This window comes from Ziziphus jujuba, chromosome 1, assembly GCF_031755915.1.
Source record: "Ziziphus jujuba cultivar Dongzao chromosome 1, ASM3175591v1".
NCBI classification, from domain to species: Eukaryota; Viridiplantae; Streptophyta; class Magnoliopsida; order Rosales; family Rhamnaceae; genus Ziziphus; species Ziziphus jujuba.
In genome coordinates, this window is record NC_083379.1 from 20,544,213 (window position 1) to 20,572,180 (window position 27,968).

General features: G+C 32.8%; 1 protein-coding gene across 6 annotated transcripts; it reads right to left on the minus strand.

Moving 5' to 3' along the window:
• Nucleotides 1–15,965: 15,965 nt before the first annotated feature.
• LOC107423465 (protein STRUBBELIG-RECEPTOR FAMILY 3) lies at nt 15,966–23,311 on the minus strand. Of its 6 annotated transcripts, none has more exons than XM_048467271.2 (17): nt 22,883–23,310; nt 22,519–22,717; nt 22,096–22,225; nt 21,939–22,010; nt 21,553–21,618; nt 21,318–21,389; nt 21,150–21,221; nt 20,972–21,043; nt 20,811–20,876; nt 20,603–20,668; nt 19,471–19,820; nt 18,959–19,350; nt 18,225–18,496; nt 17,880–18,018; nt 16,730–16,866; nt 16,434–16,590; nt 15,966–16,295 (listed from the first exon to the last, which is right to left on the minus strand). In XM_048467271.2, the coding sequence occupies exons 2-17, from the start codon at nt 22,670–22,672 to the stop codon at nt 16,233–16,235; spliced, it is 2,280 nt and encodes a 759-aa protein (XP_048323228.2). In that variant the 5' UTR covers nt 22,673–22,717; nt 22,883–23,310; the 3' UTR covers nt 15,966–16,232. The 6 variants fall into 6 exon arrangements, with proteins under 6 accessions (XP_048323228.2, XP_048323227.2, XP_048323226.2 ...); XM_048467270.2 differs by having other exon boundaries at nt 18,959–19,353; XM_048467269.2 differs by having other exon boundaries at nt 19,453–19,820; nt 22,883–23,309.
• Between the last annotated feature and the right edge of the window lie 4,657 nt (nt 23,312–27,968).

Sequence of the window (27,968 nt, forward strand, 5' to 3'; positions counted from 1 at the left end):
TAGTAAGCATTTACACAAAGTACAGATGATAGCACCCATCTTAGGAACTCTCCCAAGACTCCCAAGTGGTCCCGCATAGGAAAATTCTATTGGGCAATCTATAGAGAAAACCTAATGAAACCTCACCTCATCGTTAACAAACAAAAACATGCAATACCAAATAATAACTCAATATATAAATATAGAGCCATAACAGCATGCAAATCTATGGCTAAAGCTAACATCTACAGCTCGTCATATTACAGGCCATCAATATACATATATGCTAGGGTCACTACCAAATCAAATATTTAGTTCAGAACATTCTAAAAGTATTTGAAAAAATAAACAATACAACTAAGCGAATAAGTTTAGAAAAAATAAAGATAAACATAGAAAAATAAATACTACTGTAGCTGTGGTGAATTACGAAATGCCAAGTGATGCACAAGATAGATTGTCTGCTAACTGCTTAGACCTAGAGGAATAAACTAATAACAAATAAAACATGAGATAAAAATATTTTAGTGAGTGGCAGAGTACAATAGAAAAATCTTATTTTATTTTAATAAATATTTCTCTCAATATCTCTCATTCCACTATTTTAACAAGTTCCCTATTTAAAATCATTTTACCAAATCCAACTTGTGCATTAAATCAATATCATAAAGCCTATGCTTAAATAGTATAAATTAATGACCATTTAAATATTATAAACTCATGATTTAAATATTAGACATGAAATAATATAAAAGTAATTTCATAAAATAATTATGAAAAATGCAATAAAACCATAAATATCATAAAAACTGACAATGTACTAAGAAACCCAAACAATATACTATATGATATTTTTAGCACTACCAAGTGTTACACGGCATCCTGGAACACCATCGGACAGTAAAAGCAAAAGGAACCTATAGGATGGACTCACTTCATGACCCGTAGCATTTTAAAGGCATTGTGGCAATACAAACCTATGGAATGAGTCCAATTCATGACCCTTAGCATACGAAAGGTACCGTGGCAACAATAAACCTGTAAATGAACCCACCTCGCGATCTTTAGCCTGACAGGCATCGTGGCAAACTTGTATGCTCTAATATAATACTGAAAGAGACACCGATATTATATGGAACAAAATTTAAACTAGCAGTATAATATTCGTAAAACAATCTTTTTGAGACCATATTTTTCCACATTTCCAAACAATACTATCCCATAAAACATAATTTAATATTCAAATCCAACTATTTATTTACTCCAAAAAATTTCCAAATCAATATTTCATGCCAAGACATAAATGTCAACAGTGAGATATCATTTTAAGCACTTTAAGCACTTTAAAATACAGATCACAAAAATATACTTAAAAATATATAATTTCCAATACATTTTCTTATAGTCAAACATTTTCTAAATGACTGAAACATCATTTCAAATACCAAGACATTTAAATATCAAAATTGATAAATTCACTATGAATTCATCAATATTTGAATATATATAAAATTTCATCAAAATTCATAAAAAAAAAAAATGATAACACATATATGTAAATAGTCATATGCATAAAATAACCATTTAAATCAAATTGTGTATATATCATATTCAAACCATATACATATTATACTAGCATGCCTAAATCCATTTAAGAAAAATATAACCAGTCACAGGTATCACTGATGCTCAATCCTACTCCTATGCAAGGTCGTCTCCAAGTGCAATATGAATACTTATAATATAATAAAATATTTCTCAATGTCCAATAAATCAAACCCAAGATATTGATATACCAATGTCTTAAAATAATTTATACAACTATAAAATTATATAAATTGGACACCAAATGGTTTAACTATACCACAAACCCTTAGGACCCATTAAATTGGGGTCTTTTATCCAAAGGCTAATTTTATGAAATTGGACTTTCCAATAAATCCTATTAATATTTAATTACACTAATTCAACTTCAATTTTATCTAATTTGTCCAACTTTATCCAAACACAGTCTAATTTTGTTGGTATTTAACTAATTGACCTAAAAATGGTTACCAAAATATGTCCAAAATTCACAAATTTTATATCGATGGAAAGCCCAAGAGATAAAAAAATACAGTTATGCACTCACCTCAATCCAAAAGTGTCACTAGTGGCCAAAAAAATCCATCAAAATGTTTGGCCAAAATTTCCATTGATGGATCTCTCAAACGGTGAGGAATCTTCATAAATAGAGGCCCATAATAGATTTAGGGGGTCAAATTATGGGGGAAAGGTGTGTAGGTTGGCTTGTAATGGTTGGAAAACCCACGAACTCTGGCTACCCAATCAAACCACCACTATTAGCTTTGCCCACCTAATCTAGGCATGTTCAATGGTGATCCGACTAGAAATTTAAAGGGTTTGGTCACCAATCGATGGGCTATTAAGCTAGCCAATGTGTGTAGCTTGCTGGTAGTTTGAAAATGGAAAAACAATAATGACTCGATTCTCGAGGGAGAGATCTCTCGGTTTAGGGGACAAAACAGGTATTTTAGATTTTGTACACTTTTAGACATGCTCTTCAACACTTATATAGGGCATTAAGTCACTAACAAATAAGAATCTGGGGCTGATTTGGACATTAATATACTACTGATGTTTGAAACTTTCCAAAATCATAAATTTTTAACATAACTCGGAATTTAGGGTAATGCCAGTTTATGAACTCATATCGATGAGCTTTACAAGATGATATATATTAGTCAAACCAAAACCTTGATTATAGAAAAATTCAACTTCGGACCCACATATAATTCATTTAATTAAATTTGTCAAACTCATTGAAAAAGGGTATTTTTATACAAAGAGTTATAACATACAAATTGATATGGTAATAAACTAAAAACTTCCTAACTACGTGATTATAGAATATTACATATATGAATTTACATACTAAGATATATACCTTATTTGCTCCCAGAAAAGGTTTATCAAAGACTCTAATCTTGGATCAGATAGTGAGAAAAGAGGAACGAGACAAAGGTTTAGTTAAAAGATCAATTAACTAATCAACATAGTAAACATGAGCAACCCAAAGTAGTCCATACATAACTTGATCTACAAAATGGAAATGAAAGGTAATACGCTTCATTTTTAAGTGAAACATTGTATTAGGACATAACGAGGTGGCACCAACGTTATCACCATAGATTACAAGAGGTCAAGTGAAATATATTCGAAGCTCAAAGATTAGAGAATGAACCTAACATAATTCAACAATAGTAGAAGCAACAGACCAATATTCAGCTTCTCTACATGATCAAGCTACAAATCATTGCTTACGATAACACTAAGAAAAAGGATTGGAACTGAGAAAGACAATAAAAGGACTTGTCAATGTTCGATCATCCCAATTAGCATCAAAGGGATGTAATGAAAAAGAAGAATTTTTTCGAAGAAACATAACATAGGCAATGTTACCTTTTAAATATCGAAACACCCATTTATTATGGTCCAATCTATAGAGGTAGGCTTCTGCATAAATTGAAATAATTTATTAACAATAAAAGAAATCTCAGGATGAATGAATGATAAATATTATAGGCTACCTATGACTTAACGGTATTCAAGGCATTAGGAAGAGTAGCACCATCCAAGATAGACATGGAAGCACCAACAAGTATAGAAGTTTGGATGAGTTTGGAGTCTACCATACCTATATGAGTAAGAAGGTCACATATATACCACTATTAACATAAAAGTAACCTTATGAGTGTGTGAGTGACCTCCATTCCAAGAAATTATTCAAGTGTGCCAAGGTTTTTATAGAGAAATGAACTCCTAATTGTATGATAACATTAGAAACCATATCTTTGAAGCTACCAATAACAGTTAGATCATCTACATACACCAAGATGAGAAGGAAAACACCATGAAAACAGATAAATTAAGAAGTATCAGATTGAGAATTAACAAACCCAATAGAACACAAGTAGTGTCTAGCTCATAATACCATGCACGAGGTGCCTGTTTCAAACCATATAAAGTTTTTCAAAGCTCTCAAACACAGGAGGGATGAGCATCATAAACAAAGCCAATAAGATGAAACATGTAAACTTTTTCATCTAGATGGCCCTGCAGGAAGGCATTATTAACATTAAGTTGATGTATAGACCACCCACATGATAAGACTAGACAAAGAATAATTCACTTGTTAGTATGCTTGACAAAAGGGACTGAAAGTATCATGATAATCCAAACCGAATCGTTGATTAAAGCCCTTATCAACACTTCCATTAGACTTTCTTTTAATTCTAACAATACATTTACAGGTAATGATATTCAATTTTGGTGAAGGAAGTACTAAAGTCTAGGTACCATTGTAAATAAAGCATTATATTCTTCACTCATGGCATTATTCCAATGAGGAATTTTTAACATGTGGGTAATTATGGTGGGTTCACTAGAGTCAGGTAGCATAGGAGGAGATTTAGGATGAGAGAAAATGATGAAAAACTTGGGATTTGGCTTAAAGATATTGTTTTTGGACCTGGTGAGTATGAAAGAATGAGGTAAGAAAGAAAAAGGATTACTTGATAGTGAGGTCTGTGAAGAACGACAAGGAGGTGATGGTTCCTAGGATGGTAAAGTTATAAATGACATAGATGAATGGGCTAGTGCGAATGAAGCAGATGGGTGGCTATTGGAAGAGAAATTGGATTGATCAATAAGATAAGAGTCCGATAGGGAATGAAATGATAGAGTAATCTATATATGGGAAGATGGAATCTTAAAAATGGGAGGTAAGACTGACAATGGGATAGAAGAGCGAGAATCATCATGAAATGAGCAAGGATAAGAGACAAAGTGCAAACAAAGATGTATGGAAAATTGGACTCTACGAATTCAACATGATGGGATATGTAGACACAAAAGTGATAGGATCATAACATTTATAAGCACTTTGATTAGAAGAATAGTCTAAAAAGATGCATGGTAACTGAAGTTTATGAGTACAATATGGATAAATCCATGGATAACAAAGACACCCAAAAACCTTGAGTTTAGAATAATTAGATAAATAACCAAACAAGTTTTCAAAAGGGCAAACCATGGATAATAGAGGAGTGGGAAGGTGATTTATGAGATAGATGGCATTTTTAAAAGCAAAAGTCCTTAAAAAAAAAAGAAAGAAGAAGAAGAGAGAGATAAAGAAGCTTGATGTAAAAAAGTAAGATTGGTTTCAACAAAAAACAATGTTGTCGTTAAGAGATACCATCATGTTAAAGTGTATGAGGGAGAGTTAAAAATAGAATGATTCTTGTATATTCAAAATATAATTTTAATTTGACAAACTTACACCCATTGTCAAAATAAAAGGATTTAATTTTCTTGTTAAATATGTTTCAATGACAGTTCGAAACTTAGGAAATATGAATGATACATCATATTTATTTTTCATGGGATAAATCCACACATATTTAGTATAATGATCAATAAGAAGAAGATAATATTAAACACCATCTTAAAAAGTTTTAGGGGAAGGACCCCAAACATCATAATATCAATTCTAAAGGAGAAGTACTTATGCATTTTATTGCACTTGCATGAATTACATGTTTGATAATAAAGTAAATGACATTTAGAAAGCAAATGACATAATACTTTGAAAGAAGGATGACCTTATGCCAGCCAATATCGAATTGGGACTTTAATAGTACTTAAAGCAATGGGGAAGGAGACGCATAGGTTGGCCATTCATAAGTGTCATCTTTACCCTTGCCTTACAATAATCATGCCCATGTATGAAGATCCTTCACATAAAAGGAGGAGGCTACAAATTCAACAAAGATATTATTAGCAGAACATAATTTAGAAATAAATAATAATTTCTTTTTCATTTTTGGAACAAAGAGCATGTTAAAGAGTAGAAAAAAATTAATGGGAAAGGGAAGATGAATAGAACCAGTTTGAGATATCAGACTGTTGTACCATCACCGGTCATAATTTCTTCTGACCCATGAAACTCAGAATGTAACGATAGATTGGATAAATCAAAGGTCATGCGATGGAAAGCACCACTGTCAACTAACCAAGAAGAATCAGAAAGTGATGATCCAACGACATTATTTGCACTAATAGTAGGAGAAAAAATTGAATGTGTTGTAGGATTTGGCCAAAGAAGAGATGGAGCAGCATCGGAATTTGAGTTGAGCCATGGAAGAAGGGCTAATAATTCGTGTCAGCATCTAGCTTTATGGCCTAGATTAGAGCAAAACTGACAGATAGTCCTCCCACTATGAAAATATCTCAGACTAAAAGTAATGCCAGTAGAAGAATGACCTAGAGTAGAAAAATATGGCTGAATAGAGGAACCGACAAAAAATGTTGAGGAGCAACCACCATGGCCAGCAGCAAATAAACCAAGTCAAGAATTGGAAGAGACACCATGTTGAATGGTGTTAGCAGTAATTGGATGAGCGATCTTAGAAGCCGATTAACTTTTGAGAATATCTTCAAAATCTACCAACTTATCATGCAACTCCGCAAAAGATATTGGATCATCAGGGGCTTGAATGGCAACGATAATTTCTTTGTAGTCACACCTAAGACCAGTAAGAACATAAAATATGATTTCATCATTGCTAAGGAGAACACCAACCAAACCCAAGGCATCAGCCTAAGTTTGTATTTGTTGCATTTAGGTAGAGACAAATTAAAAGCGTTTCATCAATCTATGAAGGTTTTCATGGATTCCTATAATACGACCTCGGGAGGGCTTCACCTACATATGTTCTAACTTAATCCATGTTGTTGGAGTTTGGTATGGTTTTTGGGTTCACTTGTCCAAGAGGGTTGTACACAAGGTGTTAGTCTTGTGCACAACCTTTAATCCAGTTTTCGATTTAGTATTTAGGTGATTTTTGTGTTTGTTTTTGGTATGGTGATATTGAGGTTTGTTAGGGTTTTATTTTGGAAGGAAGAAAAAGAAAATGAAGAAGAAGAGATGATGCTAAAGTAGGCTACACAAACTAGACAGCACAATTAATCATATCATTTCATTAATTTGTTGTATTATATAGATACAAAACTTGTCTCACATATATGAAGTGTGTGTGAGACCAAATAGAAGTCTTTAAAATTCAAAAAATATATATTTCCCACCCAATAATCTGATACAAAATGTTCAAATACCATCTCACATGTGAGTGCACAAATATGGCAAAGATTGGTGAGATTTTGAACTTCAAAAGATTGTCTCCACTCAATTGGGTAATGCTAATTTGACCTGATGAAAGGCTGGGATATCTTCATCCAAATTGCTTGAATTTTGACATGTCACATGTTGAAATATTAAGGATAAAATTTGGAGAAGAACAGGTCCAAAACAATTCGGTAAGACCTCCAATTCATCTCAAACCCGTGGGCCATAACTGCTGGAAATCTAAGCAGTTATGCCAACTTGCAACCTGCATATCTTGGGCTTCCCGATTTCTTTTTGAGTCATTATTTTTGCTATATTTTCTTTTACATGTCTTTTACAACATATCCAAAAATAAAATCCTAGTTCTAAAAAATTGGAATATTCCAGTCTCAACAATGGACCTATGTTGCTGGAAACAGAATTTCCAGCACATGGCTATTTTACAAAACAAATCAATACCCAACAAAGAGAGAAAGCTAAATATAACAAAACTTAGGTATTAAAAGGGCATTAAAAGGAACATAAAACATAGACATAAATATTACTTTAAGATATTCAATAAAATATTTCTTGTAAAGAAAGAAAGAGGGTGCAAACCTTGGTAAACTTTGGCTTGCACAAGGTGGCAAGATTACCACATTTTCAACACTCCTCCTTGATAATCTTGCTAGATACAATAAGAAGAGTCCTCAATGTCTCAAATCTGGTCTTTCCAAGTAGCTTTGTGAATACATCCGCAAGGTTCTCCTCCGAATTCACATATTCCAAACAAACTTCTCCAAGATCTTCAAACTCCCTCAAGGAATGATATTTCACCGGAATATGTTTTGTTCTTCCATGTTATACTGGGTTCTTGGCTATTGAAATCGTTGAAGTGTTGTCACATTTGATGATGGTTGGACCTTCTTGAGTATGACCAAGATCTCCCATCAACTTCCTTAATCATATACATTGGTTTGCACAAGTTGAGCAAGCAATGTATTCAGCTTCCGTGGTACTTTGAGCCGTTATGCTTTGCTTCTTTGCATTCCATGAGAAGGACCACTCTCAAGTAAAAATAAATAGCCCAAAGTACTCCTCACATCATCAATGCAGCCCGGCCAATCACTATCTGAATAACCAACATCAACTCATCCTTTATGTCATACCAAACTCCATAATCACTAGTGCCCTTAAGATATCTAAGAACTCTTTTGACACCTCTAAAATGAGTTTGGGTAGGTGCTTGCATGAATCTTTAAAGCACACATACGGCATATATAATATCTTACCTAGATGAGCACATATAAAGCAAACTATCCATCAAGGATCGATAAACAGTGGGATTTACCTTTGGTATGTCATCCTCTTTTTGGTACTTCTCTTCTTGGATCATTGGAGTGCTCATTGGCTTGCATTCTTTAATATTAAACTTCTTCAAGAGATCTTTGATGTACTTTCTTGTGATATAAATATTCCTCTTTGGCATTGCATTACTTCCACACCAAGGAAGTAATTCATGAGACCTAAGCTAGAAATCTCAAACTCCTCCTCATATTCATACCTTAGCTTATTTACATTCCTTGGGTCCTTACCGATGACCAATAAGTCATCCACATACAAAGAGACCACTATCATGATTCCTTCAATCCTCACATATAAGGTGGGTTCATTTTGACTTCTCCTAAATCCATGTGCAAGCAAGTAGTCATCAATCCTTAAGCACTTCAAGGTGGACCTACTTTGATTTTCAACCACTTTCTTTAATTCCATATACTTTTCAAGGATTTTTGATTTGTGTATGAGAAAATAAATCCAACACATCCTAGATTAGTCATCAATGAAGGTAAGAAAGTATCTATAACCAATCAAAGAAGACACACCCATAGGACCACACACATCCGAATGAAGAAGTTTTAACTTCTCCTTGGCTCTCCATGCACCAGTCTTAGGAAATGGTAACCTTATGGACTTTCCAAGTTTACAAACTTCATAAACATGCTTCACCTCATCAACCAAGGGCATATCATTCACCAAAGCATTAGTATTCTTCATTTCACCATAACTAGAATGACCAAGCCTTTTATGCCAAAGTTGAGAAATGGACTCAACTTTGCTTCTCAAAGCTTGTTCACTATCTAGTAAATTCAACCTATAGCTTTTATCTTTTAATGTAACTTTAAACACCTTATTTCCATAAGCATCCGATATCAAACAACCATCATAACCAAAGTTCAAAAAATATCCCTTTTCAACCAATTGTGCAACACTCAACAAGTTTTCACACAATAAAGGCACATATAGAACATTTTGGCTAATTTTGGTACCTTTATGGGTGTTCAATGAGATGTCTCATTTTCCTTCTACATCCATGAAGCTTCCATTCCCAATCTTCACCCTTGTCTTATAGGATCGATCAAGCTCCACAAAGTTGGTTTCTTCAAAAGTCATGTGGTGTGAACAACCACTATCTACCATCCAACCAAAACAACTGCTTGTAACTTTAAGGCATGTAGTCACAAATAAGGTCTCGGCCTCCTCATTCACAACATTTACTTGTTGTATTCCTTGCTTATATACTTTGCCAACATATCCTCTTTGCCCACATTTGTCACAAGTTGCATCCGGTCTCCAAAAATACTTGTTTGGTGTATGTCCATGCTTCTTGCAATGGGGGCATGGTGGATAACTCCCACAGTTTTGTTGTTGTCCTCCTTGTTGTTGCCTTGCATTGTTGTTGTTGTTGTTGAAACCTCCATAACCGGTTCCTCCTTTGTTCTTGTTCTTGTTCTTTTTTTGGCTTTGACTAGATATAAAAGCACTTTCCAAAGACTCCTCCTTTCTTATGGCTCTTCTTTGTTCTATTTCTTGGAGGGCATTGATAAGCTCACTCAAAGTAATCTCACTAAGATTTTTTGATTCCTCAAGAGAAGAAATCTTAGCTTCAAACTTTTCAGGTAAGCTCACCAATACCTTCTCTACAACCTTTTGGTCGGTCAATGGCTCTCCAAGGATTCTAATTTGGTTCACAACCTTTAGTAGTCTATCGGTGAAGTCCTTAACCAACTCATTTTCTTTCATTCTAAAACTTGCATTTGTCTAGTCTTAGTGTTTCCTTGAAATTCTTCTTGCAACTTTAACCTGGCTTCTCTAGCACTTGTACAAGACATGATTCTAGTGAAGATGGAGTCACTCACCAAAGAATGAAGGGCTATCAAGGCCTTGAATCCTTTGGCTATCTCGGTCTCATGTGCAAGTCTCTGTGCTTGTGTGGCATTTGCTCTCAACTCCTCAACTTCATAACATTCTTCCATCACATCTCAAGGTCCAAAGGCTTGTAGGTAGGCTTTCATCTTTATACTCCAAATGGAGTAGTTTTGGCCCTCAAATTTTGGTGGAGTGAGTGGTGCAAAACTTTGAGAAGCCATGACACCAAACCGGATTTTGAAGAAAGTAACTCTTGGGTTGGATTTTGGGTGAGTTTTCTAGCTAGATTTTTATACCACTTCAATCCAAAAGTGAAAGGAATGAAATGGGGGGTTCTCTCACAAGAAAATAGGCTAGAAAGGAAGATTACAAGGTACGTCAATGGTTCAAACAAAGCTCTGATACCATGCTAGAGTTTGGTGTGGCTTTTGGGTTCACTTGGCCAAAAGTGTTATACACAAGGTGTAGTCTTGTGCACAACCTTTAATCCGGTTTTCAGTTTAGTATTTTGGTGATTTTTGTGTTTATTTTTTGTATGGTGATATTGAGGTTTGTTAAAGTTTTAGTTTGGAAGGAAGAAGAAGAAGAAGAAGATGAAGAATAAGAGAAGATGCTAAAGTAGGCCACACAAACTAGACAGCACAATTCATCATATCATTTCATTAATTTGTTGTATTATATAGATACAAAACTTGTCTCACACATGTGAAGTGTGTATGAGACCAAATGGAAGTCTTTAAAATTCAAAAAATACATATTTTCCATCCAATAATCTGATATAAAATGTTCAAATACCAGCTCACATGTGAGTGCACAAATATGGCAAATGTTGGTTAAATTTTGAAATTCAAAAGACTGTCTCCACTAAATTGGGGAATGCTACTTTGACCTGATGAAAGGCTGTGATATCTTCATCCAAATTGCTTGAATTTTAACATGTCGCATGTCGAAATATTAAGAATGAAATCTAGAAAAGAACAGGTCCAAAAGAATTGGGCAATGCATTACCCAATTCATCTCAAACTCGTGGGTCATAACTATTAGAAATCTTAACAGTTATGCCAACTTGCAACCTGTATATCCTAGGCTTCTCAATTCCCTTTTGAGTCATTCTTTTTGCTATATTTTTTTTTTACATGTCTATTACAACATATCCAAAAACCAAAACCTGGTTCTAAAAACCAAATATGTCAGCCCCAACAATGGTCCTATGTTGCTGGAAACATAATTTTCAGCACATGGCCATTTTACAAAACAAAATCAATATCCAACAAAAAGAAAATTCCTAAGTTAAATATAACAAAACTTAGCATTTAAAAGACGTTAAAAAGAATATAAAACATAGATATAAATATTGCTTTAAGACATTCAACAAAATATTTTTTGTAAAGAAAAAAAGAGGGTGCAAAACTTGGTAAACTTTAGCTTGCACAAGGTGGCAAGATTACCACCTTTTCAACACATGTTGCATAAGACGTCTTAGGGAAGGAAATAAAGGTAGCAATGGTGGGAAAGAGAGAAGCCAAAAGGGAATTGCAAAGAAGTCGATCCTCTTGAAGTCAATGAAGTTACGCAATAATGAGGAAAAAGTTGAGTTCAATGGGGCAAGATTTGGAGCCATCAACATAGCCGATAAGATTATATCTGATAAGCAAAAAAAACCAATAACAGTACCATAATGGATAATTATGGGGAGTAAGTTTGATTGGAACCTATGAGGCAATATTGATACTAATGAGTGGAGTAAGTTTGATTGGAGCCTATGAGGCAATATTGATACTAATGAGTGCATGGTCACCAGAAGGAACCTAGGATGAAAAAGGATTGGACTAAGGGGTAGTCACACTAGTTTCATTACCAGCCATTAGAGACAAAGGTTGACGAAAGAGGAGAAAAATAAAATTAAGGTTTTGTTGGTTAGAGCATTAGTGGCTCCGATACCATGAGAAGACTAGAGATAATATGGTGTAATCACATATTGATGTTATACAGAGTACGTACAAATTGATATGGTAACAAACTAAAAGCTTCCTAACAAAGAGATTACAAAATATTAAATATATGAACTTACATACTAAGATATATTCCTATACTTTGATGCTTTGCTTTTGAATAAGCAAGAATACCAAATATAAGAAAATTCCAGATTAATAAATAAGAGAGTTCCTAAAAAATCCATAAATATTAACATATAGAAGAAATCAAACTCTTGCATAGAAATCTAAATGCCAGATGTAAGTATTCCATATGAATATAAGAAATCCTATAAATCCCCATGAATAAAAAACAGGCTTTCATAAATATGAGAAATACTCTTGATAAAGATGAGATGCCCATGTAAAGAAACTCAAATAAATGAATATGGGATTCCGGTTAAAAAACCCAAATTTAAAAACTCCTTCAATAGATAATTCCACGTGCCCTAGATGTTTTGGGATTTTTGGTGAATATGAGAAGTCCAAATAAAATAGATTTGCATGCCCAGATATTATGATAATTCCTTATAAAAAAACCTGCATCAGAAATCCCAAGTTTTTGGCGCTACTTTTAATTAGCAATATAGAATCGGCCAAGGTAAATAATACTGCAAAACCACTACGCAATCTTCTCTTTTATGCTTAATCTGAAAGTCGTGGGTCCTTCCATGCACCTCATGTGTAAAAATTGCTCCCTCAACGACGAAACTTTTTGCTTTGAATTTGGAATGCCAGCAATTAATCTTAAACTTTAGGCTTTAATTTTTTCTAGAATTTTTATTCTCCAAGTAGTATGTGGCTAGTCATGTTCATAATTATATCTACTCATATAATATATATTTATATATACGAAAGTAGAATAAACATTCAGCCTTAACAAAGCTAATCTGAATAAGACTTCGAGCTTTTCTTTTGTTTTCTCAAGAATATCTACAAATAGGAAATATTATAAGGAAATATTATTAATAGAATTAATAACCTCATGAAGATCAATTTTCTCCAACAGTGTGACAAAGGGAGATGTACGTAATGTGTACCGATGGTGAAGTTGGACAATGAGACCTTGAATCAAGCCCTGCAAAAATCAACAATCACAGTTACACATCTTCCTTCACCATTAATGAACCTGTGATCTGTGAACCTATGATCTGTGATGCCTGCAAAGTAAAAAAAAAAAAAAAATGCCGTTAAAAAGTCTTTAGAGGCAAAAAAAAAAAAAAGGCCTTTAGGATTAGGACAAAGACAATCTGACAATCAAGTTAGAAAAGGTCATTAGACTTCCACACTTTCTGAAAAAGAGGAGAGGAGAGGAAAGATGTGAGTGTAAAATAAATTGTCATATCTAATTGACCTCATGTGGCCTTTTTATAGGCCTTAAATTAGGGTTTTGATAAGGAAAAAGATATATAATAAATAAAAAATAATTATTTAGAGATAAAAATAATCTAATTAGGATCTCATCCATTTAGATTAGATTTAAAAAATCTAAATAGATCGGAGAACAAAATTTTGATTATTTTAGAATTGAAATGATTTAGATTTATCTTTATAGTTATGGAGTGATGAAATATTCCTTCATAATTGCTCTGCTTGGGAATCTTAGACTTAACAAGGCAATCTCAAGTGTGTCAAGTATAGCATAGGCTTGTGAAAAAGAAATCAAGAACAAGGCAAAGAACACCATAATACTGAGTCTTGGAGAACAGGTTCTACAGAGGTTCTCAAACCAACCCAGCACTGCAACCATCTGAAAGAAGCTCAAAGATTTAGCTGCACCAGTGTCATGGTTTAAGTTTATAATCAAACTTTGGCATATGCCATAAGGCCATGTTAGTAGATATGGTCTAAAGGGAGCACCTATGAGGTGATGGCTATAGTTGGACAAATTTAAGGTTAGTAAGGATTTCAACGGATCAAGATTTAATAGTTATGTTTACTCTAAGAAGCTGGAGTGCAGGAATTTGTTTACCTGTCATTGTATGTTGATGTTATGCACTAATTGGAAGACATCCTATGGTAATAAGTGGATTGGAGTCTATTTTGGAATCTAACATGAAGGATCTTGGTCTTATGAAGATCATCCTTAGCACGAAACTAGAAAAGACGGACTTAAAATAAAGTTGTCTCTTAGTAGGTATTAGGCAAGTTTAGAATGATGGCTGAACCTATGGTTACCCCCCATACCTTCTCATATGAAACTCTTTTTGGCAAACTCTCCCACAACAAATGAAGGTAAGGCAAGAATAGATAATATCCGGTGTGCATATACAGTTGAAACCTGGCTTATGTAGTAAGTCTTGTTGATAAATATTTGAGCAATCCAAGAATGACTTACTGACATGGAGTGGTATGGATTCAAATATACCTAAGAGAATTAGCTAATGTTGATTTGGTGTTTAGACGAAACTCAAGTGAAGGTGGAGCTATGGAAGGCTTCGTTGATTCTGGTTTTGCAGGAAACTTATAAAGGAGAAAATAATTATCCAAGAATTTTTTAGTGCACAGAATCCGTTGGGTATAGTTGGCAAGTGGACTTGCAACATACGGTGGAGTTTTCTAATACAGAAGTGGACTATGTCGCAGCAACTAAAGCAATGAAGGATTGTGGCTAAAGGGGATGCATGAGAAGTTGCACTTAATCCGGGATGTTGTAGGTAAAAAGGACATCAACAGGGTACTAAATTCTACGGAAGAGAATCCTGGGAACATGATAACCGAAGTACTGGGTACTTGGAAGTTCAGGTTGTCTGAAAGCCTAAACAATACTCGTTAAACTTGTTAAAGTAGGACAGGAGATGCAGAAAGGCAATTTGAAGCCAAGGTGGAGATTTGTAAAATATTGACTTCAAATTTAAATAGATAACTAGCCAAGGTTTTCAATGAGTTTGAAATAGCATATTTGTATTTTGTATTTTTATCTTATCTTTGTAACTGGCCATTATAAAAATATAGTGATGTATAGTGAGAAAGTAGGACGAAGGTGTGTGAATTCATTAGGAGGATGGAAGCACCTGATTCCATATGGAGGAGACGGTGTGTATAACCATCCAAGATACATTGGTGTTTAAAGACTCATTGTATTAGGGATTTGGCTAGTGAAATAACATTTCTATCCATAAAAGAAATTCCAGGTTGTGTATCTTGTTATCCATAGTGCACTGAATTCTCCCCTCCTTGCGGACATGGATTTGGTTATAGATCAAACCACGTAATTTTTTATGTTTCTCGCTATTACACTTGTTTGTTTTCTTTGTTCATGTTTAATCCAATGATTGCTAGTTTTTCATAGGTGCTGCTACGTTGCATTTGAACTTGGATATTGTCCATTACACGCCTCTGCACCCAACAATACCAAATTATATACCATTTACCTTTTTAATTTTTACATCACTTAGAAAGCGAGAATAGTATTCCAATTTGGCTGATAGATTATCCTTGTTACTAATTAAACCATCTTAACTATGAAAGTCCTGAATTAGGATTGTGGGGACAAAAATGTCTTTAATCTATATATATATATATATATATATATATATATATATATATATATTGTATATATTGTTAAAATAAACTCAATAATGCCTTGTTGCAGAAAAAATAAACAATTCAAACCAAGATAACATAAGTACGGTAAGACAGAACACAAAATCGAAGGCATATATTTTTACACAACAAAAATATATCTGCAAACATTATCCAGAAAGAATAGAGACTAAACAAATGGTATTAGCACAAACTGTAACTAATGGTTACGTTAAGAAGAGGCTTTGGGTATGCTGCTCACCCAGAAAGATTCCCCCTCAAATATGTAATATACAAAATTTCCAGGGTCACCAAAGCCGACACCTCTCATGCTCGTTTCCTAAACAAAGATGCTTGTCTGACTGATTGCTTCAGGTCTTCCTCTAAATCATTTGTAAGAGCTCCTGGACAATTTCAGAAATTGGTGGCCTGAATTCTGGCTCTCGCTGCAAGAAGATTGAGACAATCATATATTTTATTCCAATAGCTCATAGCAAAGTTAGATGAAGAAAACATAATGCATTCAGAAATGTTTGCTTGTAAGTTTTCATTGTGCCATTCTAATCTTATCCCTGGCAACTCACCTGTAGACATGAGGAAATTATATCAGCAAAACGTGACAATGACTTCTTAGGATATGCTCCATGTAGAGAGGGATCAACCATCCTTGATAGTGAATCAATATCATGAAGTTTAGGGACAGCCCATCTAACCAAATATTGCTCTCCACGAGGCTGTGACCTTTGTTTTCATCAATAAGAGACATGATCTTAGCCAAACCCAAATAGTGAAATAAGACGAAGATAAGTTGATAATATGAAAGAGCGCAACAAGTCAATAAGAAATATAAACATATTTTTTTATTAATGGAACTGCTAACCTGTCGTAGGACTTCCGCCCTGTAAGGAGTTCTAACAATACAACACCGAAACTATACACATCACTCTGGTAAGTATAAGTCCCTGAATCAAATTCTGGAGCACCATAACCATAAGCATTAAGGAGGCTTCCAGACATCTGAATCAATTACACCAGTGAGAGTCAACACTCTTAACAATATCAGCCAGAAATATTAAAACCAAAAGGCCAGAACCAAAATAAAAACTTTGTATTTAAACTTTTCATGTCTGTGATCTAGCAAGTTTGCAGCCACCATGGAAATATAACTTCCATCTCTTTTACCTAATATTGATTGAGCTAATCAGCTAATCCCTGGAACATGACATCTTTTAAGAATTAAAAATCACTCAGCTCCAGAAACTTATTTCAGATAAAAGATTCAACAATGGCTACCAGTTCACTGAAGCAGAAGAGGAAATCAAGTATACGAAGTATAAAAACTGGAAGTCTAACTTTCTACATAAAAAAATGCTTCTAATGTATGGCAGAGAAATTGCAATTCTAAATTCGGCTCAAGTTTTCAAAGAAGAAAAATTATGAAATAAGATAAAGAAAAAGAAGAAAGATGAGCATTCTAGGGCAGAAATGGACTTCAAACTTCTTCATTGAGAATTGCATACATCTGAAAGATTTAGAATTTTCACTCTGAATACTGACCTTTACAGTTTCTTTAATAGGTCATAAAAGTCTAAGTACCCTATTATTGAAGACCAACCTAGATACGCAGTGCATAGAGTCTCACTATTGGAAACCATAAAATGGATTAGTACCATAAACCATATGCTAGCGCCTCTAAACATTCTTACTCCTGCCTTCATCAAGACATCACTGATCTATCAATTCCCAACTATTACCAATTTCCAAAGAAAAAAAGTAGTTTCACCAGCCCATTATTCTACCCTAACTGGCATTCATTAGAATTCCATTAACCACTATATCACATATTTCCTCATCATTCTTCTACTGTTTTCTTCATTTATATCTCATAACACAATTAGAAAGGATAAAATCGAAGGATAAAATCTTATTATCTCTTTGTTTTTCATTTACAAAAATAATAATAATAATAACAAAAGTCTCATCTAGGAGCCAAAACAACACCATTTAAGACTTCTGTACAAGAAAAATACCTGACTCACTGAGGCAGATGACAGTACAGGAGCCAAACCACAATCTGAAACATGTATTTCAAGCTTCTCATCAAGGAGTAGATTGGCAGACTTGAAATTCCGGTGCACAACAGGTGGCTGACAGACCTCATGCAAATACCTTTACCACATGAGAAAGACAAAAAACTCAGCTATTCTGATCTTGGTAAAAGGAGCATGCTACAACTTAGGACGCTGTGTCCTATCTGGGGATCTCCCCAGCAACCATTCAAAGACACAATAATGACGATCCAATTGAAATTAAGTTAATCCTTTTTTGATTATTGAATATCATAAGAAAACTTTTGAGTTATTTTTTCTACTTACTCTAGGGCTCTTGCAGCTCCAAGTGCAACCCGGATCCGCCCATTCCATGAAAGTTTCTGATGGATTTCATCGTCAATGTGTAAAGCATCATGTAGTGAACCATTGATGCAATACTCATATACAAGCAGCCTTTGGCCATGCTCAGAACAGTAACCAACAAGTTCCACAACATTAGGATGTCGAAGTTTAGAGATATTAGACACTAGTTCAAAAAAATCCTCATCACTTTGTTGCCTAAAAGCTGTATTTTCCAGTTTCTTGACAGCCAGAACCTGAAAAACAAACAAGGAGAAACCTAGTGTTAGAATACATAATTCCAATTCCACTTTATAGACCCTGACAGAAAGAAAAAGGGGATTAGACATATCATGTCAAGCATACAGGATACAAAAATTCTACTTCAGAAAACTTTTGAGAGAAGCCTAGAAGGTTATTCAAGCTTCAAGGACTTACAACAACTGATTAAATCAAGGGTTTTTTAGCCAGCTTAAAATTCATAAACTACTCAAGGTGACCAAGATAAAGAAGCATAACTACTATGCTACTGATTTGAGCAATGAGGAAGCCCTACAATCATGAAACTATTCATGCAATTAGCAGCACCAAAAAATAACCCAAAACAGAAAGAACATGAATAACCACACAAGAATAATGATTGTCAAGCTTGAGCAGCCAGACATTTAGAAAGCTAAATGGTAGGCAAATCAGTTCAGAAAAGAATAAAAGAAATATACTTTTCCATCAGGAAGCTCAGCTCTGTAAACACTTCCAAGCACGCCTGCACCTATAAAATTTTCTTGGGAGAAGCTATTTGTATGTTGCTGTAGAGCAGCAACAGTGAAGGCTTTAGCAGCACTTGAGTTGATGCTGTTCACTGGACGTCTACTTGTAGTTACTGGATTCAAAATGGCCTTGTGCACGGGCAATGGTGCAGGTGGAGGTGGCGGTGGCAATATTTCTTCATTCATGTCTGTCATGTCTGTTTCATGATCCCTTTTATACACTGAATTTTCATCAATTCTTCTCATATCTATTGCATGTTCATCGTGTAGCTTTGGTATTGTACCCATTCTTCTTTTGTTCAGTCCATTTCTATCAAGTGGCTTCACAATTGCCTCATTTGGAACTGCTAAAGAAGTTCAGAAGACATTTTTCAAGTAAAATTTTATGGAGGAAAAGAAAAACTTTACCATGTTTGAACAGAAAGATTGCATGAAAGTAAAATCACCGGTCTCCATTTGATTACTTTGCTGGAGTGCAGATTCACCATATTTAGGCCTCACGCTAGAATCCTCATGGGCATCAATATAATGCTTCTTAGAGTTCTCATCCTTCTTTTTTGCTCTGCAGCATCTTGACAATAAAAGGCACAGTAATAAAGCAATAACTACTGAAACCCCAGCAACAGAAATCCAAGTGATCGTCTTAGATGTAAAAAACTTCCTAGCTTCTTCAGAAGTTGCTGTCCTTGAGGATGAAGGCCCGTTCATGTGTCTCCACAGTCGTCCTCCAGGAGAAGGGGCCCAGGCTACAGATTGAGGGGGGGCTGCCTGAGGTGGTAGGATTGGAGTAGTGTTGAAGGGATTTCCATCTTTTCTGAAAATAGATGTCACCATGAGAATTGAAAGAAAGAAACAAGATTATGCATTTGAACAGCGGGAGGTTGTGCCCTAAAAAATGCAAAAAGCAAATAAAATATTGAGACTGTAAGCACTGCTGGAAAGCATCTTACAAACTATAACATTTTCTTTGAGGAAATAGGAGCATTCTTTAACCATTCTAAGCTGAAATATAATTTGCTATAATTTCAGGATTTCAAGTTGATAACCAGCATAAATACATCTTGGTTCTGGAAACACATACTCGTTTTCCAAGACTTGAAAAGCTTATTATTGGGCATTTTAGAGAAGTCAAAAATTTGGCTCATAAAAAAGCCCATACATGATCCTATGCCGGGATGTTTCTTCTTTTTCAGTGAATTTTTTTGGCTTTCCAATATTTGTAAGAAACTTCTAACATTCTACCGAGAAATAACGCTTCCTTTGTTACCAACCAAACAATTAACAACCTTTTAATATAGTTAATAATAAGAGCTCTACGCCTAATAGTTGCAGCAAATACAAGGTTAAAGGTTCATCAAAAGAAGGAAAAACAAAAAAAAAAAAGGGGGGGTGGGGTGCGGCAGCGGTTTCATCAATTTCTTTAATAACTTCTCAACACAGCTTCTAACAAGGGAAAATTGTCACAAGTCTCTAGGATTAGGAGTTTTTGACAAATATGATTCACATTACAAAGAATTTATAACACTTTCAAATGAGAAAAAGAGATAAGAATTGAAGATCACAAAAAGTTAGCACAGAGGAAATGTTTGACTTCACCTAAAAGTCGGAATTGTCAGCAATTTAGCAGGTATAGGCCCAGAGAAAACATTGTTTGTAATGTCCCTACAAAGAAAGTAACAGTATGTGAGTTGCCAAAGACAGGTATTAGCCCATGTAATCTTACAAAATTACTATTGATTCCTCCCAAACTAAAATTTGCAAAAGAAAATAAAAGAGTTCATCATGAAGGATGTAAGAAGGTTACAGATCCTGTAGGGGAAGAGCCTGCAAGACATCAAGAAAACCAGAAAGCTTGTTGTCCTGCAAGTGCCTGCATTTCATAGATTATATTTAATTTGTAAAACTATGCATATATAACACTGTAACACCCATTAGTAGGAAAAAATTGTGGATACAATAACTCACAATGTTGTCAGAGATGACAAATTTCCTAAAGAAGGAGGCAATTGACCACTTAAATTGTTAGTTGACAGATCCCTGCACCACTCATGCTATTAGTTGACCAATTATATTATTCATAGCAGAACCTTAGAAAATAATTGCCAAGAGCAAAAATCTATAAGAATTAACATATAATACATACAAATTCGTCAAAACATTAAGCTGCCGAAAGGCATCTGGTATTCCTCCACTGAGATTGTTATTGTGTAATGACCTGAGGGAATAAAAGCGAGGCAATAGAACATATTATAACAAAATAGCAGCAAGCCAACAGTCTGAGATAAAAATAAGGATATCTTTGGAAACTTACAGATCTAATAACTGAGTTAACGTAGACAATGAAGGTGGGATGCTTCCAGTGAGATTATTAGCAGAAAGAGAACTAAAACAGAGAGAGAGAGGAGAAAAAAAATAAAAATAAAACCTGATTTAGTAAATTGGCACAAAAGTTAAGGCTAACATAAAATAAAAATAAAAGCAATTAAGAAAAACTACAATGAGCTTCAAAACTATGTATAAAAGAAACCATTGGGTTTTAAACATACAGGATCCTGAGGGTCACGGGTAAAGCAGATGGAATACTCCCTCCAATATGATTGTTGCTCAAATCTCTGCTCCATAAAAGGTTCCACAAGGTTCCACATGAGATAAATAAATAGCATAAAATCATTCAAGCAGGATTTACAAGTACCCAATTCAACACCAATGTTGGTATAAAATTCAATTTATTCAGTACGCAACGATCAGTAGGTTGAGAATCACATAGTCCAAAATAGTGATGCCAGTCCTGGCAAAATTGTATGTTTAAAACATGTGTAATTGATTCTTAAGCTAAATGGACTGAGGTCTTACTACATTGTGATCCTATAAAATGGTATGTACTTTATCCTGGCGACAATGCGAGCTCAATAAATGACACATTGACACTTACATTTCTATGACGGATCCAAAGAATTGTAAGCTATCGCCCAATACTCCTCCCAAATTTGCATTACTAAGTTTTCTGTCAACCCAAATAGCTCAGAAAATTTTGAACGAATATCAAGGAGAATAATTATTAAAGAGAGAGAGAGAGAGAGAGAACCTACATTGCTGTTATGTTTGAAAAGACACATTCAACACCTTGCCACAAATCCACACATGGGTCTCCTCCAACAAGAAGCCACCCTTGAAGCGGTGGGTAGCCTAGACTCACATATAAGTTATTTATCGCCATAACTAGATAACACAGACAGACAAAAAACGAGATAATTAAAACATAAAATCAAGTTTGGTTTTACAATTGGAACCAAAAAAAAAAATGGAAAATTTTACAACAGGTAGCTACTGCAAGCACTTAACTATTCCAAATGCTGTGGGAAAGAATCAAGGAAGATAAAAAACAAAAAAATAAAAATATATTTTAAAAATAAAGGAAGCCACTTTCAAAAATTTTCCAGCTAACTTTTCCTTTATGCATTCCCCAGAACCAAACAGAGCACAAAATTTAGAATATATGCAACAGCATTTACCATCTTGCGGGTCAGTAAGTCCAGCACAATAAGGAGCCGTGAAAATCAACACCAACCCAGTAAAGACCCGCATGTATACTTCCCACTTCATGTATTCCTTTTTTTTCTCAGCAAAATGAGACTCCAAAAACCCAAGTCCCTTTTTTCCTTTCATATCTTCTCAGAAAACAAACCAGCATGCCCTCCTTACAGAAAGCCTCTAAAAATGGGTTACAAAATTTGTACTTCAAAACCCATTAAAAAAATATTAATAATAACCAAAATATATATATATATATATATATATATATATATATATATATATATATATATATATATATATATATATATATATATTATAAATAAAATAAATAAATAAATAAACCTTCGCAATTCAGACCACAATAAAAACTGAAGAATGGGGATGGTGGATAAGTTTTAAATTGGGTAACAAGCAAGAGAAAAAGATCTCAAAAAAGACAAGGTTGCTTAAACTTAGCGCAGACTTGAATAAAAACATACAAAGAGACAGGCAGAACAAAAACGCCACCGGTTAGAAAGGTTGCAATACTGGCTAAGGCAGATATTTCAGAGACCAAAACAAAGAAGAAACCCAAGCCTTGAAGAACTGTTATAGCCCTTACTTAGCGAGACAGACACTGTGAGCAAACTTGGAATCAATGTGACTTTTTTGCTTTCTTAATCTTTTCAACAAAAGCTAAACCAATTCACCAAAAAAAAAAAAAAAAAGAAAAAGAAAAACAAAAGCTAAACCAGCGGTACATATATATTTTTGGACATATATTAGTTTTTCGGTATATCTTTTTGAAAGAGATATGTATTTGAAAAATACACACAACACAAATTTATTCAAACATATTAAGCCGTTGTCCCAAAAAAAAAACAAAACAAAACAAAAATATTAAGCCGTTATCTTTTTTTTTTTTTTTCTTTCTTTTATTTTCAAAATATCAGATGGTAATAATAATAATAATAATATAGAAAGCTGGTTGAAACTGAGTGGCCACATGAGTCCAGAGTCCCAGAACAAAGTCTGACTACAAACACCTTCCTCCGACCGTCACAAGGCCCAATAAAGAGGCTCTCCATTTTTTTATTTTTTATTTTTTTAATATTGAAAAAGAATGCTATTTGACGTCACGGTTTTGTTTTTATTAAGAATTTTAAAGCTTCAAAATCATGAATCATATGAAGTATGAATGAAACCCATTTATGATTTTGAATTTTAATAACATAATTAAAAAAAAAAAAAATTTTGAATTTCACAAAAACCACCTTATTATTTTCCAACTATAGGACGAACACTATCCAATTGACAATATCACACAGAAAATTAGCATAGTTCTCTTTATACATGGGAATTTAGTTTTTGCATAAGCAATGGATTGTTGTATTTAATTTATTTTAAACGATAAATTACAATCTAAATTTGGAATTTATTAATAAACTATCACCTACATTTATGAAATTACTAATAAGTTTTATTCTGTTTGATCTCCACATGCAACTGCAATTAGTAAAAGTCGAAGGTAATTTTAAGAAATTGAAGAGGTTTTTTTTTTTTTCGTTTTTGGCCAAGAAGAGAACATTGAGAAGTTAAGGCCACGTATGAATTGATTCAAACATTTAAAATAAATTTGCCAATAAAATTGTTACCAAAAAAAAAAAAAAATTGCTTGATAAACTCTTTTGCATGTACTCGGCATTTTAGGATACATTTGGTACCGGTATTAAAATGGATGGGATTTTATAACCAAGCCTTATTAAATATTCAGTTTGTACCTACACACTTATCTAGGTACATAAAATGGTGTAAACCTCAACATGTTGGGCAAAGGCTGAAATGGACTGACCAAACCAATCATATGGAATTTGTTCAGTTAAACTTTGTTTTTTGTTTGTAATAGTTTGATTTGGATTAAAAATATATAAATTATACCGAATCAAATTTAACTCACATATTATATGTAGTTTATTATTATTTTATTATAATTAATTATCTTTTTTAATATATTTTTATGTTTTAAATTAATAAATCAAATATATTAATAATATTAAATTTAAATTATAAAAAAAAATTAAAAAATAATAAAAATATTCAACCAAATCAAATTGGTTTGATTTGATCGAATATTACAAGTACAAGCTAATACAATATAAATAATATAATATAAGCTAGTACCGTCATATATACCAAATCAGCTTTTATGGACTAACTACAAACTTTATTTAATATAACATATATGAATATGTTATTACAGTAACAATCTTGTAATAAAATTATTTTTTTAATATTTTGATATTAAAAAGATAAATAAATATATAATAAAAATGTAATAAGTATATATATATATATATATATATATAGAATATCCTGATTTTATAAATTTAGGATACCATATAAAAAAAATAAGGTGAATTAAAACGTTACCAATTTATTATGATTAATTTATATTATATTCTGATTTTATAAAATTAAAATATCATAACTGAGTCATAACTATTTATATATATATATATATATACATGAATATACGAATGTGGGTATATATTGACAGGATCACTTTTGTATCCATTTTCGGACACCCAAGAGGATCTCTTCTAGAGAAACCCCATGGATCTTCTCGTAAATTGAATATAATCCAATAGTAAAATGGAGAAACATAAACGTTTTTACTAGAATTTATGTAAATTATAGTTATACCCATCAAGGATTCCAATTCAAGATAAAAAAAAAAACAAATAAATAAAAGCATACATATTAAGTTAACCCACTAAAACTTACTAAAGGAAGTAAATGAATATAAAAATAAATAAAACAATATAAATAGTAGTCTTATAAAAGTGCAAAAAAGAAACAATACAATAGCAGCAGAAATTAAATGAAAATAAAGATGCAAACACAACGAAATATATGAAGATGATGATAAACATCCTTAGACATAATATGCACCAACTATCATCAATAGTCTAAGGGAACAATTTAAAAATATAAAACTATAAGAAAAACTCAATAAATGAAATAAAATCATAATATAAAAGTAGTAATTTAACTTTAAAACTTTTCATCAAGAGTTAATATTTACTCTATTGAAAAGTTCTTCCTTTGAAACTATTTCACAAAATTTAATTTGTACTTTAATTCAATGTTATAAAATGAGCATTTCATAGTTAAACAATTTAAAAATATTGTTAATTAACTGAAACATAAATTTAATGCTGACAATGAATAAAACCACACATATGTATATCAGAACGAAAAAAAAAAAAATACGATGTATCGTAATGATATACCTAACATTGTCAAATTGTATCGTAATGATATACCTAACATTGTCAAATGCTATACAACACGTCCTAAAACACCAGCAAATAGTAAAGAGATGCATAGAACCGAATGTAATTAGAAAGTAGTATACAACTCATCATCACTCCAAAAGAATTGTAAAAAATTCAATCGTTATTCTCTTATATCATGACAATCTATCATCATATGGTTATGAGAGAATAACACACAACTCAATTATCATTCCAAGAGAATGACACATAACTCAATCATTATTCTTTCATATTGCAACTACACATATAATGACTAAGTTTGCGCATGGCAAATAACATAAACATAACTACTGATGTTATATGGTACACCTTTTCAAAGCAACAATATAATATTTATAAACAATCCTTTAAATATCATATTTTATAATTTTTCCAACAAATACGCTACCATGAACCAGAAATTTAATATTCAAACTCGATCATTTATTTAAATATTCCAAATATTTTAAATCATCATTTCATTCTAAAATATAAATATCAACAATAAAATATATATTACCATAAACTATTTTTAAGCATTTTGAATATAAAACACTTATGCTTAAAAACATACAATTTTCAAACTACTTTTTCAAAACCAATTATTTTTCAAAATTATTAAACTATTCAAATACCAAAATATTTAAATATCAAAATTCACAAATTCACTTTGAACTTGTTACATATATAAATATATGCTTATATGTATATATGTATATATATAGTATTAATGTTCCAAAAACATAAACCACTTATAAAGACTTTTAATGCTCACTCCTTCTCCTCCATAAAGTCGCCTTCAGTCTCAATACGAGTTCCTATAATATAAATAAAAAAGAATTATTTAGGCCTTAAGAAATCAAACGCAAGATACTGATGTGTATTAAATGTCTTAAAATATTTTATACAACTCTAGGATCATCCAAATTGAATACCAAAAAGTTTAATCATACTATGACTTTTTAGAACCTTGTACCCAAAATTGGAGTTATCCATCTAAAAGTTAGTTTTATAAAATTAAAACTTCCAATGGTACCTATTAATATCTATTTACACAAATTCAACTTCAATTCAATCTCAAATTGTCCAAATATAATTTAATTTTATCCCAAAATTAACTAATTAACCAAAAATTAAAATATTAACAGATGATGTTCAAAATTCATAAATTATATGTCCACAAAAAACCTATGAAATGAGAAATGAATTGGTGTACTAGCTGGCTGAAAAACCTCCTCAAATTTTCTATCAAACTTGAAGTTGATTGATCTCTCAAACCATTAAGAATTTTGACAAACAAAGGCCAAATTCGAACTCAAAAAATCTAAGCCAAGGGGAGGAATGCATGGATAGTATAACAACCTGTCTCCACTGGTGAACCTATCACTCTTTGTCAATATTGTCTTCAATTTAGCTATTGCATTTGGTATGAGATTTGTTGTTTAAAGCTTCCAAGAATATTACCCATCCTAAGATGCTCTCTCTTAAGTACACGTAACTTTGATGTTATTTTGAATCCTGAAACTAAAATTATAGTTTTTAACCCGAAGATCAATTTTATAAAATTGAGAGTTCCACTGAGTCCTATTAATATGTAATTACACAAATTTAACTTCAATTTAGTCTTAAGTTGTCCAAATACAAAACCAATTTTATGCCATATTTAATTATCTAAACCAAAAATTGAAATATTACTAAACAATGTTTGAAGTTCATAAATTATATGCCGACGAAAAGCCCATGAAATAAGAAATGCATTGGTGCACTCATCTTAATCCAAAAGTCTTGCCAGTGGCTTAAAAGCCTTCTCAAATTTTATATGTTGATTGATCTATCAAACCTAAAGAATTTTGACAAATGAAGGTAGGATTTGAGCTCAAAAGGTCTAATTTAGGAGGAGGAAGGTATGGGTTGTGTAACACCCTGTTTCCACTCACAAATCTATTGGTCTCTGCTGATATTGTTCCTAATTTAGCCACCATAATTTATATGGGATTTTTTATTCAGAGTTTCCAAGATATCTCCCATCCTGGGATTTCTCTCGTCTAAGTACGCTTAATTTCAAAATTCTTTCAAACCATGAAGTCAATTGCTTTGAAAAGACCTTAGTGTTATGAGAGTTACAACCATTA